Source organism: Anas platyrhynchos, chromosome 9, assembly GCF_047663525.1.
Source record: "Anas platyrhynchos isolate ZD024472 breed Pekin duck chromosome 9, IASCAAS_PekinDuck_T2T, whole genome shotgun sequence".
Taxonomy (NCBI): Eukaryota; Metazoa; Chordata; class Aves; order Anseriformes; family Anatidae; genus Anas; species Anas platyrhynchos.
In genome coordinates, this window is record NC_092595.1 from 19,795,007 (window position 1) to 19,814,271 (window position 19,265).

At 41.0% G+C, this 19,265-nt stretch overlaps 1 protein-coding gene across 13 annotated transcripts in view; it reads right to left on the reverse strand.

Annotated features, from left to right (window-relative positions):
* The window catches only part of SPSB4 (splA/ryanodine receptor domain and SOCS box containing 4), a 142,390-nt gene that overhangs the window by 43,396 nt on the left and 79,729 nt on the right, over positions 1-19,265 (reverse strand). Inside the window, exon 3 of one of the 13 annotated variants that reach the window (XR_005267862.2) lies at positions 1,160-1,323. The exons of 11 other annotated variants lie outside the window; for them this stretch is intronic. Coding sequence is in view for 1 of the 2 variants with exons in the window: in XM_038183765.2 (XP_038039693.1) it covers positions 8,546-8,610 (65 nt within the window). In the remaining variant the exon portion in view is untranslated. Of the gene's footprint in view, positions 1-1,159; positions 1,324-8,343; positions 8,611-19,265 lie in introns of those variants that run through there. One more of the 13 variants, XM_038183765.2, reaches the window with a different exon arrangement.

Consider the following 19,265-nt stretch of genomic DNA (forward strand, 5'->3'; position numbering starts at 1 on the left):
AACAAAACAGCCCTGGTTCACTTATTCTCTCACAGAAAATTAAACATTAAAAATACACACAACTTTCATGTGTCACTAAAAGAAATCGATTTTAGAGGAAAATTAAATGCCTTAATGCCTTTTTTTTTTTCTTTTTTTCTATAAATAGGTCAACTGCTGACCTTCCCTCCACTCCTGTGCAATTGCCCTACACTAAATAGCCCCATGAGGTTTGCAGAAAACATCAGCTTGTTGGCCACCTGGTACTACTGAAGGATACACCATGGAAGAAACAAGGCAGGAGGTGATGGTGCTGGCATTCTGGGCTGGCAGACAACTTGGGTTACCTGACATAAGACCTTGCCAAAGCCGGGCAGTCTGTGATGTTGCACTCCAAGTCAGGGAATAATGAGAACGCGACCTTCTTCCACGGGCTGGATCAATGCACGTCAAATAGATTAAGTTTGCTGGCAGATGAGTCAATCTGCAATTGAACTACTCCAAGGTTGTTCAATGATTCAATGTATCTGTAACTAATTTTTTTTTCTAAAAACTATCTTTTCCAATAAACTCCTCGGGGTTAGAAAGAAAACAAAGTAGAAAATGCATGCCTTCTTCTTCTTATAATCCACCTCTTTATAAAGCAGCAGTGTTGTTCATTGGCAGCTTATCTGGGACACTATCTTGGTGACGCATTTTTTATCGATGTTCTGGGGGAAGTGAATATTTGCAACAGATTTGCATCAACCTCACTGACTGCCAAAAAGGTATCCTGATCCCTTCCTGCCTGCTTGCAGCAATTGTATTCCACAGCCAGCCCACCAACACCAAACTTGCACTGGTGCTCACACTCATAGTGCACAACACAAGGTCAGAGGCAGCTTTTGTCACATACCACGTAGTGTTAAAAGGACGTATTACAGAGCACTGTTCTCCGAATATATGAAGAAATATGACAGAGCGGGCTACTATCATTTACCAAATGTATAGGATATAAAAAACCCAGCAACATAAATACAAGGGCAAGTTTGCTGGGAGCTTGGACAAACCCACTGACAAAGGAAACCATTTCAAGAGCACATATCAGCAAACTCACTTTTTTACCCATTTTGAGAATGTAACTTCTATTTTTGATAGTGCACCAAATAGTTACTTGATCAGTGCTAACCTGATAACATACCTTTCATAAAGTTGTCTTTAATCAGATAGAAAATCTGTCAGGAGGAAGTATTTTCTGATGCACTGGCGGTCGGTTTGAGTAACAGCTGGATTTTAGGTCAGCTCTAGTACGGTACTTCATTCTAAATGGTACATTTCCTTCTCAGCCTGGGCTCTATCTGCTTTCTGTAGAGATACAGAATGCAAAATAGTTGCTCTTTTCCTCAAAAGGGAGGTTTTGTATTTACAGTACATTTGTATTTGTGATGAACAGTTCTGAACGAAGCATTAACTGGCTCTAAGGATACCTGCAAACAATACATGCAGCTTATTTTTAGGTTTAAAGGTTATCTGCATTTGAATAGATACCCATATTCAGCTCAAGAAAAAGGTGGAATTAACTCCACTATCGAGCAACAGCAGGAACTTTGTCATGGTCTAATCTTTAACGAGGGCAGTTTTTAGGCTTAACTACAATAATCCATTTTTAAGCTATTTCCATTTCAAGTTGCTGAAAGTATTTTATAAACTGACAAAAATGTGTTTTTAGTCTCCTGGAACTATTTTAAGCATTTAGTTGGTAATGGGAAACACATGTGAGTAACAAAATATCAAATAATTCTAACATTAGTATTCCCATACTTTGCTTTAATCTTATTCATAGAGGCAAAATAGGAATGGAATTCACCTTATATGACCAGACAAACCAATCCTGTAATCCCCTCTGTAACTCACAGAAGAGCTTCAGTGCTCTTTAAAATTACTTGACATTTTAGTAAATACAAGTACAGTACTAAATATGAGCTTGCTGCTATCATAGATCATTACATGTTGAGCCACAACTTCCCTCCGTTACGTTCCAGCATTTTAATTTTAGTAAATGTAGCTAAATCACATATTTATTTTAAAGTGGTGTAAGAAAGCACCATATGAAATTTCAACTTTTTATTAGCAGATAATTTTAAGTGAACTGTAATAAAATTATGTTGTTTTCAATTTTCTGACCATCAGCAATGTAAAGGTTTCCTGTTGTTAAAGATGCAACTGGACAGACATGTTCATCCAACACCAATGGCTCCTCAGTAATCCCCTTTTAAACCCATTTATACCTTTTGTTTCCACATAATCTTATTGCATTGGTTTATATGACAGACTTTTTCAATGTATTAAATTTACTTTTTAAAGAAGGCACCCGATATTGCATTTGAACACCTCGGTTTTCAGATTTCGACAAAAGATCTTCCACAGTCTTTTCTTCCTATACCATTTATGAATGCTTAGATTTTTATTTATTTATTTATTTTTATATTCCCTGCAGGAATTTCTTTTAGAGACTGAAGAATATAGCCAAAACAAACCAAAGGAGGTGGTTTGTCACATAACACGTTTGTAAACTGCCACAACGTGCTCTGGATGCAAAAAGCTTACACAGCTCCACTAAAAGAGACTGGGGAGTTTAGGAAATTTACTATCGAGAGTTACTAAACAAATATATATGTGGCTAAGTAAGTCACTGAAATCAGCGTGGTTAGAGGTTATGGGCTGAAATATGCTCACCAGTTCTCACACTGTCCCTTAGCCAACTGTAATTGCACTTACAGGACATTGAGCTGCGTAGACCTTTGGTCAGACCCAACACAGATGCTTTTACAGGTTTTTCTTTATTCTTTCCTTGTGCAGAAGCCATTCTTTCCTTCTCATCCAGCCTATTAAGTTTTTAGTATTTATTTAGCTTAGAATTTATTTAAATATTTTTACAGTTGCGTTGAAGGGGAAGAGAAGGACATGGAAGAGCCACAAGAGCAGGTAATACTCAAGATATAAGCTGGCCAGAGTAACATAACCAAGCTTCCTGGTTTGTTCCAGTTCACAATAACATGTTCACCCTTTGGATCACTCCCCGTTACTGGTATTTCCATAATATTACGTGCAGTGCCCCCAAGATCTCTTCCCAGGTGGCAGTGGTTCATTATGCTCATGAGCTCTTGTACATACGATGTACAAACACATTGATTTCCTTCACTACGCATTGCTGGGCACATAACATCACTGACTTAATTTCACCTATAACTTTATTATCCAGTTGCTAAGTGCTGCAGGACTCTTACAACTCTTCTTGGAGTCAAATTTAGATTAGTCTACCTTGAAAAATTTTATATAAATTATTACTTCACATTCTTTTCTAGTTCATTATTGATGTAGTGAGCAGAATGATCACAGCAGAGACCCTACTAATAATCTTCCATCTTAGAGTCCAACCATTTGCTTCTATCTTTTGTTTCCTGTCTTTTTAACAATTTTCTAAAGAATCAAGTTCCCCAACTTTAATGGTGTACAAGTCTTTTGGAAGGCAACCTTTCATAAGGTTCTCTGAAGTATCTGGGTGTTCAAACCTTAGAGGGCTGCCATCATTCCCACACGCATCGCCACCTTCAGAGAGCTCTGAAAAGCATCACATTAACTCTCCTCCATGAAACGACTGCAATTATCATCATATATATTCTCTTGCCTAATAATTCTAGTCTTTATTACAGTTTCTAATAACAGAAACCCAAATCCTTAAATTTTTAATTTAACCTTAATCTGAACACTAAATCTCCTGCCTGATTCAATGAGAGACAAAAACTACGTAAACTGTCCTCTGTAATGGAATCTGTTGTTCACAATGCTAATTAGATAATTGAAAATATACTTGTCTTCTCAACTGGAACATCTGGATAAATTGAAAAGCATTGCAGAAGTAGGTCTGAGGCCTCAATGTAATGTTAGTAACATGGAAATGTCTGTGCTCCAGGCACAGAGCTCCCAGCAGAAGTGCTGCAGTCACCACTCCACGATGAAGTTCCAGTTTTATGGGCTCCCAAATGCGCAGTGGCTGACAAGGCCCTCTGTGTGACCAGCCTAAATAACCGGCCGTCAGTTATTTTTGTTCAAAACTATCATTTGAATACAAATTTTAGCAGTAAATACGCCATAAAAATAACCCCCTGGACTCCAAAGAGCCAGGAGAAGGTCGATGTAACACTGCTTTCAGGGCCAACCAGCTGCTGTCTCCCTGCAAAGCGGATTAGAGCTCTGGGCCGCACTCTCGCTGCTTTCCTGTAGCTGCACCAAGGTCGGGGGCTCAGGCTGGCGGCCTCGGAGCAGCGAGGGGCACAGCGAGGGGACCCCAGCCCCTGCAGCAGCACACCGGGGGCTTTGCCAGGGCTGCCCCGGCTCAAAACCAGAGCAACAGCCCCCAGCAGGCAGCACCGATCACCCCCGAGAGGTCATTTTAGTGCAAGGCTGAGTCAAAAAAGAGGCATGCATGCCCTCACAGCCCGCTGAGCAGCAAATCTCTGGGTACAAGCAGCTGTAAGGGACACCCAGGAAATGCCTGCAGGGACACCACACTTAACGAGAGCACCTTCCAGTGCACTTCAGGGCACGCATCTTTGTCAAGCTAATTAAAACCAGAAATCATTTACTGTTTGTCTCTTTTCCTGTGAGGCAGGAAACAACAGGAGACGGATAGCAGAAGTGCCCTAGAGGGCCCTGAATTCCCTACTACAATTACCTAGCAAAAAGGATAGTAACGTCTTTAGAGCCTGCTGCCTGCACCACACAGCTGTGTGCTTCGTGAAGCAGTTGCTTACTTTCTCAAAAAGTTGAACGTGTTTTATGAGAATTTCATGGTAAGCCCTAAAATGGGTAAAAATTCATTTTATACATAGATAGTCATTCGTCATGGATGGCCCATACGGGGTATGGACACTTTGGTTTTGTTTGCAGAGTTTTATTTGTAAAATTATAATGTAGCCAAATGTGGAAGTCAATACCTTAAAAAAAAAAAAAAAAAAAAAAAAAAAAAACACAGGTAAAGATCTAGAAAAATTACAAACCTGATCCTGCTTAACCCAGAACATCTCATTCTTTGAAAATATTGTGTAACAGCAAACATCAGGCCTTATATAAAAATGCTCCATTTCCTTGCCGATTTATTGCACTCTGAGCAAAGCAGAAGAAAAGCAAGCTATGCAGGCTCTGCCAAACAAAGTCAAAGAGCCCTTAAGAAATCCTGTGACTGAGACCAACTTTGACAGCGAGAGGGAAGCCAAACAGCCACCCCTCAGTGCTGGCAGGAAGAAGGTCCAGCAGGGCACTCAGTCGGCGCCTCCCCCACCTTTGGGCTGAAAACCCTTCCCTCTTTGGCTTCTTCTTCATCTGCAAGGTTAAGTGAGTGCTTAACAACCAAATTGGTTTTATTGTAATTTTCAACACTAAACACAACTAATGACTTCTTGACAGAAAAAGAAAAAACTCTTTTTGTAAGAAACAGAAATTATAAAGCTTATCCATCCCCAGAATGAATTCAAAATTAAATGCATTCAAAAAATATCTGCATTTTTGTGACTCATTTGGCTTACCCCAAATTCTTCAAAGTCTGTCTCTCTTTCACATACACACAAAGCCTATTTTTCAGCAGTGTTTCTGCAAAACAATTGGCTGAATCAGCTGAACAGAGACCATTTTTCAAATCTGTAGGAACAGAGATAGTACCATCCACAGACGAAGGAGAAAAATAAAAATAAAAATGAAAGCACAGATAATGACTCGTAACCTTCCACCCAGAAAAGGACCACACAGCCCTCTCTCTCCCTTCCTCCAGCAAGCCCTGTACTCTATAATGCTCACTACAGACAAACCTGGGAGACAGCACTAGCCGTACCTGCTTGCTAGTGCTGCTAGTGCAGCACAAGCCAGAACAACAGAGAAGCCTTTGCACAGGGAGGTAGCCCTTTTGCACAGGGAGATAGCCTTTACCAGCAGCCTGTGGATGTCAGACAAGCATGCAGCACTACTGAGCTAGCTCCACAGAGGAACAGGACATTACTGACAGATTAGCATTGGGAAACGCACGTACCATCTGCTTCTTTGGCTCGAAATCCTAATCCTAAAAGCTTGCAAAAAAAGTTTTTATCCACTTAATGTGCGTTCTCATATTGGTTATAGAAATGTATATGGTTTTCTTCATCATCGGCTGTATTGTCTCTTCCCAAAGAGAACCTTTGATTGCCATTTTCACCTGCTGTATGAGCAGGTCAGCTCGCCTCAAATACCCACGTCCTTATATTTCTTCAAATATTAACCATGTAGAGTTACCTAAAAGCTCCAATTTAAAAGCCTAATCTCTTTTGCAAAAATTCAATACCGAAAAGGCAGTTGGGTACTGAAGAGAGAATGTATCCAGACATTAAAAAATAGTGGGGATTGAATCTATAGCTTATTCTGTTTATAAGGGTGACTAAACATACAATAGGGCAGACCAGCAAGTACCTGTTCTCTTCAGATTGTATGAAAGAAAACTGCCCCCTTTACCAGAGACAGTATTTTGTTACTTACTACCTGGAAAAGCAAAACTTTTCCCTCCGTAATGTAACATGCTTAATATAGTAGTTTATTAAGACAATTATAAATTAGAACTGGTACACTTAGTATGAATTTCTGTTAAACAAAAACTGCAGTAATTCAGAATTATGGGGAACAAGTCATTTAGTAAACTACGTTAAAAGTGACATTTAGATTTTATGTCCCTTCATGTTCCATAACTCAAGCGCTCCTTTCTGATGCTGACGTTTGAAGCAGGTTTCTGTCAGCAGGGCAATCTGGGGAACAGAAACCAGCAGTGGTTGCAGCCACCCCTCTGATGAGAAGCTGCCGGCAGCTCTGGGATTCGATGGTCAGCACGTTCAGGCGGGTTGCTGAGAAACTCCTCCTCCACGAGTGTTGGGGTTCTCCTGCTCAGAAACCAGCCCTGTACGCAGAATGATGGCCCACAGACACACCTGTGTACTCACCAGTAACAAACCTCTAGTGACAGCAGCAAAACGTTGCAGGGGAGGTCTCTCTAGGTGGAAAACCTCCCCCCCCAGCAAAAACAGACATGCTTTTTTAGGCTGTTTTGGAAACAGGCAGTCTCTAGACATTTCTCCTACAACTCCTGTTAGCTGTGAGCTTTCATTCAGGCACTAACTGCTCATGTGAGCACCACCTCCAACATACCCTCACAACCAGGTGAGTTCTCAGATCTCGCATCTCCATACCGCACTGTGTGGCCGGAACACCAGAGAAGCAGTAAATGGATGACAAGGAAAAGCTCAGCTGCTGCTGCTTCCCAACCAGAGAAACTCCGACAGGGCACAGCCCTACTTGGTACAAAGCCAAATGTTTGCATGTGTTTCATCGCCAGTCTGCTTTAAAAGCAAACTTGTTTTCGTTAACATTTTACAATTACAGCACATATATTTACCCATATTAAGCATGTAAAGCTGTTGGGGAAAAAATGGGCCAGAGGAAACCTGAAAGTTCCTTTGCAAAAGTGACTTCGAAAAAAATTGTGTTCTGAGGGAACTGTTTGCACGTATGTGCAGGCATTGTTCGTATCACAATTCAGAAGAGTTTCATTTCAGAAGTGCTGCCCTGGAAGATGATAAGAGGCAACTTATCTCCTGTGTTTGAAGTACATCAAGTTACATGCTGGATTTTGGAAATGTTTGTGTCACGGACAGTTTAGCTTCTGCATTCTTCTCTGTCAATGAAATTATAAAAACTCTTAAACTTCTTACTGGTGAACGTGGTGAACATGGAAACTCATAAAATTCTTTTGGGGACAGAAAATTTGTGTTACACAGAAAAAAACAGGTTTTAAATTTTAGTAAGTCTCCAGAAAATTAATAAAAAAGAACTTTAGAAATAAAAGCTTGTAATAAAATAAGAATATTTCAAGTCAGAAAAATCTGCAGGGTTAATTCATCCTCTCAGATCCAGAGATATTAATAGTTCATTCATTCCTACTCCAACTGAAAAGTTGAGTTGTAAAGACATGAATGACAAAAGACCCAGCTACATGCCAACAGCATCACAGAGATTCCTGAGAAGTGTGTACTGAAAACCACGGCAAACATTTGTCCAGTCCTTTGACTTTTATAGGCTTAGTTCTACTCACAAAACCAAGCGGCTCTTGGTGGTCAGGAAAGCACAGCAAGCCTGTGCTTAACACCAGGAGAACCCAGGTGAATTTCCACTCCCTCCCATAAAGCTGGGGTTGCAATATGAGCTCCTGACAGAAAAACTGACGAAGAAAGTGAAGGGCTGTTCAGAACCTGCATAGCCCTAGTCTGACTTTTCTGGGTGCTGTTTGGCTGCATCAAGGCTGCATTTTGACTTCTTCCATCAAAATCTTGCCATCTTTGCTCTTTTTATCCATGCTGTACTTCTCCATCTTCTCTCTTTCTTTCAAGCACCAGTGCCTGCTTCACCTTTCCTCGTTCAAGTATCTCTTGCTAGATCTTGCTGGCACTTGTCACTTTCTCTACCTTGACACACGTTTCTTTGAAGCACGTGGCTCATCTGTCTCTTGTGTTATTGTTCACTCTTTGCACACGACAGGTCCTCTTCCGACTGCCTGTCTCCCCAGCTTTAACATCCAAACCTCTAAATGAAAAGCGAAGCACATTAGCATTACTTCTGACTCAGGAAAAGCCACTGAAAGCTGGTTTCTTAACGTAACACCAATGAAGTTGCATCACTTGACAAAGCTGACATCTTTCAAGGAATCTACAGATGGGAAAGTCCCACATCAAAGGGAGTATCTGTATATCTGTACTTACATCTCTAATTAAGCTGGTAGCACTGCTGTCCAGAGGCTACAGAAGTACCCAAAAGTACTTTCAGAAAAAAAAAAAATACTAGATTTTGAAAGCCCTCTTTCCGTTCTGCTTATTCATACAGCATTATTTATTCTACAAGCCTACAGTGTAGTTAGGCACAGGAAAGAAAATCAACCAAAACCACCTTTGGAACTCCAGGATAGAGAAACTGAATGGAAATTAAGAAACTGAAAGAACTTTGTGACTCATTAGCAAAATATTTTCAATTTGCTAGCAGGATCAGAGGGTTTCCCAAGCTGGGAAGTGTAAGACTTTTGATGCTGACACAGCAATGCAGTCTTCTTTACTGTCCCTTAAAAGGAGAATCCAAAGCAACCTCCTAGTAAAGGCAATCAAAGCGTATTACAACATCATCAGGCAAAAACGTGAGTGTTAGAACAGCTAAATTTCACAAACAGTTAATGCTTTGGATTATTTTTGCCCTCTGCGCAACTACTTCCAATACTCACAACTGTATTTAACAAATGCCAGGCCATCAGAGCTACATGCTCGGTGTCTGAAGAGAGCAGACCGAGTTAGACGTGCCTTCACCAGCCCTGAATGGCTGCCACCTGAAACAACTTGATGAAGACCAACACAAAGCTCAGCAGACCAGCAGTGCCAAGCGCTCCACCTAAGCTAACCTCCCTGGTTTTATTGCTTTATTAATTGTTGCCTGTCCATGGCTTCAGAGGTACAGAAATCATTAGAATAAGACAGAATTAAACAAAGGGCCAGAACCAAATGTACATGGAAATGCAAATACATGTGAGGCCTCTAAGCACGTGGGAGTCCCAGACTTGGGCTTCAGCCCTCTTATCCTCAGCCTGAGGACAGACACTCCGCAGCTCCTGGAGCCACAGAAATACTGCTCCCTGCACTCAAAACAGTATTTCCGAATATAACAGAAATACTATTGCTGAACAGCACTCAGCCAACGAAGCTCCTTTAAGCAAAGCAGGGGGAGACGTTCCCAGAAGTACCCATGCATCAGACGAAGCTATCTTGCTTTCCCAAATGCGCTATGAACAAATTACTTGGAAGCACAAAAGAACGGCTGTAACCAAATACTAATGTACACTTAATGGACTGCAGGTTTTGCAGGATGTTTAAAGTTCCCCCTCTGATCTCTCTGAACTTTGGCCTTCATTTGTTTATACAGGCAGAGGCCAAGAGGTCATACCACTAAAATCAGCAAATTGTTTACACATATGGCAAGCACACATCAAGCAGAAATGCAGTCAAGGCTACAACCATACAAAGCACATTAAAGCAATTACTTTAGTTAAAATAACAAACATACAGCGAGTCCATATGTGATCAGGAGACCTTGCAGTGCAGAGAAAATCAGGATGAAGCAAGGAATTAATCGCCATTTCTTCAGAAGCCAAAACACATGTTCCAACCAGCCTAACCCAAGGCACTCGCCAACAATAGTGGTGCTCTTTCAGAAAAACTGGGAGTCTTTGATATCATCAGTGTCAAGTTTTTATACATTTTTAAGTGCAGCTTCAGCACTATGACAGTAAATACTGCAAGGAATATACAAGTTTACAAAACGAGGCTGAAGGAGCAGCTGAAGGCAGGCGCTCTGCTCTCCAGGCGCGCCGTGGGCTGCGTTTATTTGACCACCAGGCAGGCTCTGGTGCCCACGGCCGGACGAGGCATCTCACCAGAGGCAGCACGCTGAGAAAGAAGTTCTTTGGTCGATGAAAATGCATTATTTCCTCGGTAATTTGCACTAGCTTTAAATCTAAAATGTATTTATTAAAAAATAATTGTTTTAAATAATCCTTCATTTCCAAGCCTTTCAAATTATTTAAACCTCTATAGGGAAAGATCTTTTAAAAAGCCTCTTCAAGTAGCATATTTCACATAATAGGCATGGTTTGGAATTCAGGGACATGAAGCCCTTTGATTTTAGAAGCGTGAACTGGGTATTAATATAACTCTATGCTTTGTTTTGTTTTAGTGGACAGAGGGATGTATTTTTTGAGAGCAGTTACATGCTCTCTGCTTAAGGGAAAGCCAAAAGAAGTAAAATGCAGTAACTGCAAGAAAGAAGGAAAATCACTGGGATCTGAAAGAAACTAATCACCTTGCCTTAGTTAAATACACTTTAGCTGTCAAGTTTGCTGAAACCAGAGGAGAGGAAAAAATTTATCTTCAAGATGCTGTATGAAGGCTTTAAAGAAAAATCAGTGACATACCCAGTAATGATTTTTAAGTATTTACAGTTGTTTTTTTATTGCAAACGATAAACTATCCTCTTTAAATTTCATGCCCACACTACACATGCAGACAAACATCCATACGCATAGGAGATGCACTGTGCTCTTCTGTAAAATTGCCTGTTCTGAGAAAAGATAACTGTGAACCTCAAAGAAAAATTATCCTTTTTTTAATGTTACCTATTTCTGTGCTCGAAATACATTTTGGTTTCATACAAATTGTTTCTGTAGAACAAGATCATTTGGTTTGCCAGTCAATGATACAGCCAAACAAGGGAGAAATTGCTCTGTAACACTGGTTACAGAGCATTTAGATCCTGAAAATATCAATGCCCAGGCTGCAGGACTACTCAAGTCAAGTCCTTCTGAATAGGATTAGTGTCTTATTAGAGTCTTTGGTAAAATCTGCTGTATTACGTGCTTAATGGGAGCTGTGCCTGTTGGGATACGGACAAAAAATGTCAAATTAAAATCTGTGTGCAAACTAACTTCCCTCAACAGATAAGGTTGTCATACATACAGCATTCCTAGGTTGCTGCTTAGAGACACAGTTATATTTTCATTCACTGGTAGGCCGTGCACAACTGTTTCCAGGAAGCTGACACTGGAAATGCATCTGTAGCCTTGGACATCAAACCAACTTGTGTTGTTCAGAAAACAAACATAAAACTATGAAGAAAATCATCCAGTGAGGCAAAGAAATTGGCAGACACAGAGCTAATAAATAATCTCCTCTTTAAGAAAAGAGACACCCTGAAGATATGCCAGGTCTGGAAATTCATTACTTCTAGAAAGTAATATTCACATAAGGCATGGAAATATTCTTATGTTATTCATCACAGGAGTTTGACAAATTTATGGAATTTGTGGGGTTTTTTTAGGCATGTCTGCATGAAAATATAGGTATAGCTTTGACTAGCTGATATAAAGTAACACTGCACACCTGCCTCACTTAATTGCTTTGTTATTAAGTCCACTCCAAATGAGAATTACCAAAAACATTTTATCCAATGCTCCTAGTGAGTAATGCTCCCATTGCAACAGAGAACCAGTGGCACCAACGCTGAAGATTTGTAACTCAAAACCAGCCCTACAGAATACTGGCCAATACTCAGAATATCATATAAAATCCTGGAACGAGCATCAGCATTTTATCTTCTCTATTTCACCACCAACTAACATTTAAAAATAATGTTTAAGCTGAAAGAACCCTCACAGTTCTGTAGATGAAGTGCAGTTGTGTCAGTAATTTCTGAAGTCGCATCTCCCCTGCTTTAACCCAGAATTTCAGTGCTGATGACTGAAATGTCTCATTTCGAACTTTCTGTATTGGAGGTTTTTCAAATAAATGGATCACCGTTTTGGTAACAGGCCTGAAGACAGATCTGATTAACCAGTCCCAGCCCAAAACAGTTGAAAGTGAAAGGCTAAGGTTATTTACATTCTTTGCGTATACACGAATCAAGCAAGGCAAGGGGGAGCTTTGATCCAGTCCTGTCACCACTAGCAGGGCTTTTCATCTTTCTTCAAAAGACAGCAGCGAACCAAACCTGAACACAGGGCCCGGGCTCTGCCAGGGCTTTGCCAGGTGCCTGTCCCCTGGAAACCACAAGATGCACCACTGCTGGCAGCCCCGGAGCACTGGGGAGAAGAGACCCAAGGCCAAAGTACTGGGAGAAATGGAACACAAAATGATGACTTGCAGCAGACCTTACCACCATTCACAGAGTGAAACACCACCCCGGATGGAAATCAGGTTGCTGTCTGCCTCTCCTCATCTACACTGCCTTTAGGAGAAGAAAAATAAAGCCATCTGCACACAGAGCTTGTGAGGAGAGAGGGGAAGAAACTCCCAAGGCTGTAGACATACACAAAGTAATATTTTAAGGAGAAATATAGTTCTTGAGGAAATTCATATGAAATCATAGTCACCATCGATAAAGCACACACATTTTTGGCAACAAAATAAATATATCAAAGGATAATCTACTGCCCAGCATAATTATTTGTACTGAAGCTTGGATTTATGCTGTACTGTGCCTGACAGCAATACAGATAGAGCAAATCTGAAAACAAACGTCCTTTCGACTTCTCATACAAACCTGTGAGAATCAGTACACATTGCTGAGCAATTCCAGCATCGCAGCTCCAGCAAATTCAGAAAAGGATTAAGCAAGGCTTTGAAATTTTAATTGCTATTTTAGAGTACTAAATACAATATTCAAAGTGTATCTTTAGATTACAACATTCACTTCAATTTTGAGAACAGAGATGCAGTTGCTGTTCTTCAAGGTTCTTATTCCTTAAAAACCAGATACACAGGGAAATCAGCAGAAATGTGAATACAGCACAATTTTCCTTTTTTCCTTGAAACTTGAAGATTTGACAGTTGCCATGCTACATTCATGAGCGACAATGGGAAGAAACAGCACAGGCAGTCAGGGAGCTACTGAACTTAAAATTATGCCAACACCGTCACATGTTTCAGGTCAATGACAACTGCATTCCCTGCTAAATAAATAGACTGGACTAGACCTCAAAGCAGAAAACCTTGTTACTTGTAAAGCTAATAAGTGCCTTAGATTGCCTGGGGAGTCTCTATCACTGTAGGTCTTACTAAGTCAAAGCTGCATAAAACACGATGTAGCTAATCTTACAAGAATAGAAGCTTAAGACAGTCTTTGCATCTACATGCATTGATCAATTATTTACTATCAACTTCAGGTAATCTGGGGATTTTCTGCATAATTACAATTAATTTATACAAGTTAAAAAATATATATAAATATTCAACATTCACCCCAACAGACCATTTCAAAGACCATTCACCATCACAACTGAAGGCAGGCACTTAGATCTGGCATTTCCATCCTTTGGAAGAGTGATGCTGCACCTGATGGCCCACAGTTATTAATAAAGCAGCCTGCCTGAAGTTATGAACAACAGCAAAGTTAGGTAAGAATTAATTCTTAATAGCAGCACAGTAACAACAGAAGAAACAAATTTATCTGGGGAAAGGACAAAAGAAGCTGGAGGACCAAAAAACACCAGAAGAGCTCAGAGAGAGATGGACGGGGCAGGAGGCAACCAGGGCAGAAAGCCAATTAACAGAGTGGCATATTCGAGTGACAATGCAGTGGTTTCAAGCTGCTGAGAAAAGGCTAAGAGTCAATTAGAAAACATCAACAAATTAGGATTAGAGGACAAGAAACGTGCTTAACCCCAGGAAAGGGGTAGGTATGCCAAGGAAAACAAAAAGCCCCAACAATGAGGCACCTGATTCCTAAAGCAGGAACTGAAAAGCTTTTTCCTGTTAAATTATCTTGAAAACTAAAGATTCCTTCTTCACAGCATTAGCTGCTTAATTACTACCACTTCATCCTCTGATTGCATATCTGCAGGGAAAATTCTCCCTAAGATCTAGCAATACTGCATCTTCAGAGTGCATTATTTCCACCGCAACCTCCAGAGTAATAAATTATTTAAATAACATATAAAACAAACAGGTTTATCTAAACAAAAGAACATATTCATTTAAAAATTTTAATTGAAAACCATCTGGGGGAAAACCCAGCACATCTGATGAGAAACTATATATTTCTCCTGATAGTTAATTCTGCAGTTCTGACTTAGATTCCTTTGTAATAAAAGGGCCTCTGTGGTGAAGAGTCCATATTTATAATTGCCATTTGTCATCCGTTACAGACAAACCAGTGTGAGTTAAAATAATAGGAAAGAAGAGCCCAGAGCTCCAAAATTGTTATTTCAGCTGAGATGCATAGTCCCCTGTTTCACAAAGCACAATGGAAACACACAAGCCAAGGTCTGGAAAGAACTCAAGGGTTAAGTCATGGTCTTCTGAGGCTAGGAGCACAAGGTTCGAACAAATCCCATGCCACAAAACCTCTGCAACTTCACCAGCAACAGCAACATCTTTTTTATGTCGTGGAGCCCAGAACTGCCCACGATATTCAAGGTGGGGCCGCACCGACACTAAATGCAGCCAGAAAGTCACCTCTTTGATGTAGGTGTTTGAAGCACGTACTTTTAATAATACTTCTGCTTCATCTGTGGATGTAAATAGGTAGAGATACTTTTTAAAAAGCAACGTAGTAGGCTGCAGGCTAATGGAGAGTAACAGCTTAGAGAAAGCCTTGGCATTTTGTCAGGCACCGATCACTACAAGGACGTGTAGGTTAACAGCACCTGCACTTGTACACGCTGATGTTTTCTGTAACTTGGCATTACACTCGTAGGCAAGTTGTCTTTTCTTCCGAGCTGTAAATGCTTCCATCTCTCTGAACTCCAGATAGTCAGGCTTGTTTTCAGGATTGTGTAAGGGCTACATGAGGTCTAACACAAGAGCTGCAGTGGGCCATCAAGCTTCAGAAGCATTCTTCCACGCCGAAACAGCACGACGAACCGTAAATACCACACAAAGGAAAATTAGCTGTCTGCTGTAACATATTTCAAAACAATTATACTATTATATAAGGGAAAGCCAAAGTTACTGTTTTAAAATAAAAACTCCTAATTTTAGAAGCAAGAGATTTAGGCATAAAAAGCAGCCAGTATCCCAAATGTCTCATAAATGTAATTCTTGGATCTATGAAAACATCAGTTTAAGACAAGACGGCTAAATTCTGAACAGAAGAGAAGAAAGAAGTTATTAGGATACTGTTGTTTCTATTATAAAGTCTTACAGTCTCTTTTCAATCTAAACATGAGTTATTCTTTCTGGAACTTCAAAAGGCAGAAGAATTCTAGGAGCAAAAGCCTGGCTCTGCTGAACATCAGACACTACGACCAGACAGCTGGCTGGGCATATTAGCCCCAAATCTTGCCAAATCACAAGAAATAGTTTAAGGATATATAACTAGAAATATACAAATTGGGGGGGGGAGGGGTGTGGGATTCTGATCTTCAGCTCTTATAGTTTACTCAATATGTTGTAATAAAAATGTCAGGATTCTTTCCTTCCATGTGCAATTTCAAGACTTTTGAAGCTCATTTAAACATGCTGAAGCTTTCTTTAAAATTGTCTGGATCACATGGAGAAAGTGCCTCTAATTAGGACACATCCCACGGCATATCCCAAGCAGCGAGCACCCTCCAAAGCAGCAGCCGCAGCAGCCTGCACCATGCAGCCAGGGTAAGAGCGCTCTGCAGGAAGAAGAAATCTGAAAGTGACACCAGGAGGTCTTTTGAGATGTGGCCAGAAGGCCAGCACTCATGCACATCCACAGCTGTTTCTCCACGGCATCCACAGGCACGCTGTGCTGCCGTGGACACACAGAGCTGCTCCCCCACCCACCCTGCCGGCTCTCAGCCCCAGGGATCACACAGTTTTGCTTCCACCAGTTCTGCATTGCGCAGCTATGGCTGGAAAACCTTCCTGCAGCCTCTCTGCATCCGCTCTGCCTAGGAAGACATTCAGTTCTCAATTTTGTACCTATTAGTCACATAATTCAATTCCGTGTGCGTGGCTCCTGCATTGTCAGTGCAGACGGGCTGTGTTCTGCGTGTTCCTCCGCACCAGCACAGAGCAGGGCAGGGCCAGACCTGTAACGTGCTGCTGGATCTCAAACACTGCTCTGTTGGGTAGTTTTAAGGATCAGAACAAACCACCATGCTCAATTCATTTCCTCAATGAGCAGGTTTCCCAGCACAGCACTGTTCAGTTGTCCTCCCACCACTGATGAAACACACAAGTATCAACGTATCGGCCACGATCAGCAGTGCACAAAGCATTTCTCTATTTCTGGGTTCCAGGCTATAAATAGTCTTCAGGATTCCTCATCAGACAACAGACATAAATAGCCTAGCTGGTTTTTAACCACACACATACCCTGATGAAAAAAGCATCTGAAAAACAACATAGACTGCCTTTGCTGTGCATTCGTGCTTCTTTTTTTTATTATAGCAATAAGCAATGAGTCAGAAATCTGATATAAAATTGATACTGAGAAAACACCAGCATGATAAATACTGATAGCATTTGCTAAAAGATGATAAAAGATCAGGGAAGAACTGAACATGGTTATACCGAGCACTCTCCATCCTGCCCTGCTCCCTTCCCTCCCAAACCCTGACACACATTTGCAGCTCCGGGTCTCCCAAACAGGAGTGAAAGACTGTCTCGTGAAGGTCACTGCTTGCCTCCACGTGATGCTCAAAGTAGCTTCTGAAGCTCGTGGAAGGCTTTAAATAAGAACTTTTAAAGTTGCTTTTTTAAATGACACACATTGTTCAAACCCATCAGTAACTCAGATGGATTTTCAAATATTATTGTTTCATATCAAGTGCAACTCTTGGCTTGAACCTCAGCCTTGAGAAGATTTAAAAAAAACAGCAGGACCTCATTCTTCACTGCTGGAACTATCAAGGAGACAATCCCCAAGCACACAAAAATTACCACTTAGCTCCGTAGCACTTAACCCTCTCCTCTTCTCTGCTTTCCCTTCTGTGTTTTACAGCCGCCCAACCACCCCTGCCACACAAACAGCAGCTCTCTTAGTTTTCCACCACCCCCTAACCCATTCTCAATCTGCTGTTCACTGTTCCCTACCCGTGCATCACAGCCATCTCTGTCCCAGGGCCACCTCACTGCCGCTGCCAACATCGACGACCACCCTGGGGCAGCCTCCTTACTGCAGCTCCAGGCTCACAACTTAAAAACAAAACCAACGCTTCCTTCTACACCCCAAAACTGCCTGAAGAAAGGAGTTCATTGCAACACTAAGCCACTCCTGAATCTATTTTAGGCTCGGACGATTCCCCACAGACCCGTAAGACTGCTTAGGAAGTGTGTTTCTGCACAGAAACAGGTACATTACAGACGTTCAGGCTATAAAAGACTTCTACTTGTCCACTCCTCATTAGAACAAACAAATAAACAAAAAAAACAATGTTCAGTTCTTTAGTTAGGCATGCTCTTTATCAAAGTAGCAGTTTTACCACACAGGAGCAGTACCGACAGTCAAAATAAACAAAAATATGATCTGATACCCATTTAAGTCACCACAGAAGTGGTTGCATACAGATACAAAAATACTGTTCTACCTGTGACATACACCACTCAGAAGGTACCAACGCTTCTTGACAGCTAACAAAAAAAGGGAGGCTGCCTCCAAAATTTGTCAGAAAAGCAGGATAAAGGTCAAATTGAAAACTGAAGATCCTGAATAAGATTTGGGTACACCTCTTTTCACTTCATGTTTATTGAAGGAGAAGTAATATCGCTCACCTCCTGAACAATTTCTTATACCCGACACATGCAAACTGTTCAGAAAGAAAAGCAGAATTCCTCACCAGCTCTCTAGAGACCCTATGAACCACTACGGTATGCTATGCAGGACTTCTTACAGCTATGCTTCTAAAATAAAGAAATAATAAATTTTTTAAATAGGAAAAAAAAAAAAAAAGCAATTTAGAGTCATTAGAAGTATTTTACTTTAGATAAAATATTTTGAAAAACTCTGCTCAAGAAGCAGCAGCATCTCAGGTATGTTTTCTATTTACCAGTCAGCCATCAGAACATGCTGCATCAAGATCTTCAGAATTACACAATAGGTATGAGACAATTCTGTATTCTGGACTTCTGTAGTCTAAAATACATATAAACAGAGCATCTCTTACATTTTCACTGAATTGCTTTCTGAAAACAAGGTGAAATGCAAAGTTTACAACCCTGTAAAACCTTTAAGAATTAACCTTGAGGCCTTTAAGTATTGAGAGGTCTTCTGTTTAATTAGTAAGCACTGAAAATGCTTGAAATCCCCGCAGCCGAGGTGTCCATGTGCTCTGTGAGACACCACACAGATAGCCCTGAGAAGTGTCAATCAGTCATTAAACAGCCAGCTACGGTCACTGTTGGACAGCACAATTTCAGGAACAACTAACTTGCGACTGCCAGATCTACCAAAAGCAGCAATCAGCAGCATGAGATACTTGCAGGACAAATTGAGGATCTGTAAGGTTAAGAAGTGGGCAAGCAGCACCACCAACAACCTCCAAGCACACATATGCTGGGCTGGATAGAAAGGCTTTTGGCGGAGAAGAGAAGGTGTTTGTTTCGGGGCACCAGCGAGACGAGCTGCTCTGCTTTATGAATGCTGTTTTTGTTGCAGGACAGCAAGGGATCAGTGACCATGTGATAACAAATGACGTGACTCCAGGATGTCAAAGTGCCTCACGGCAAAGTGCCTTT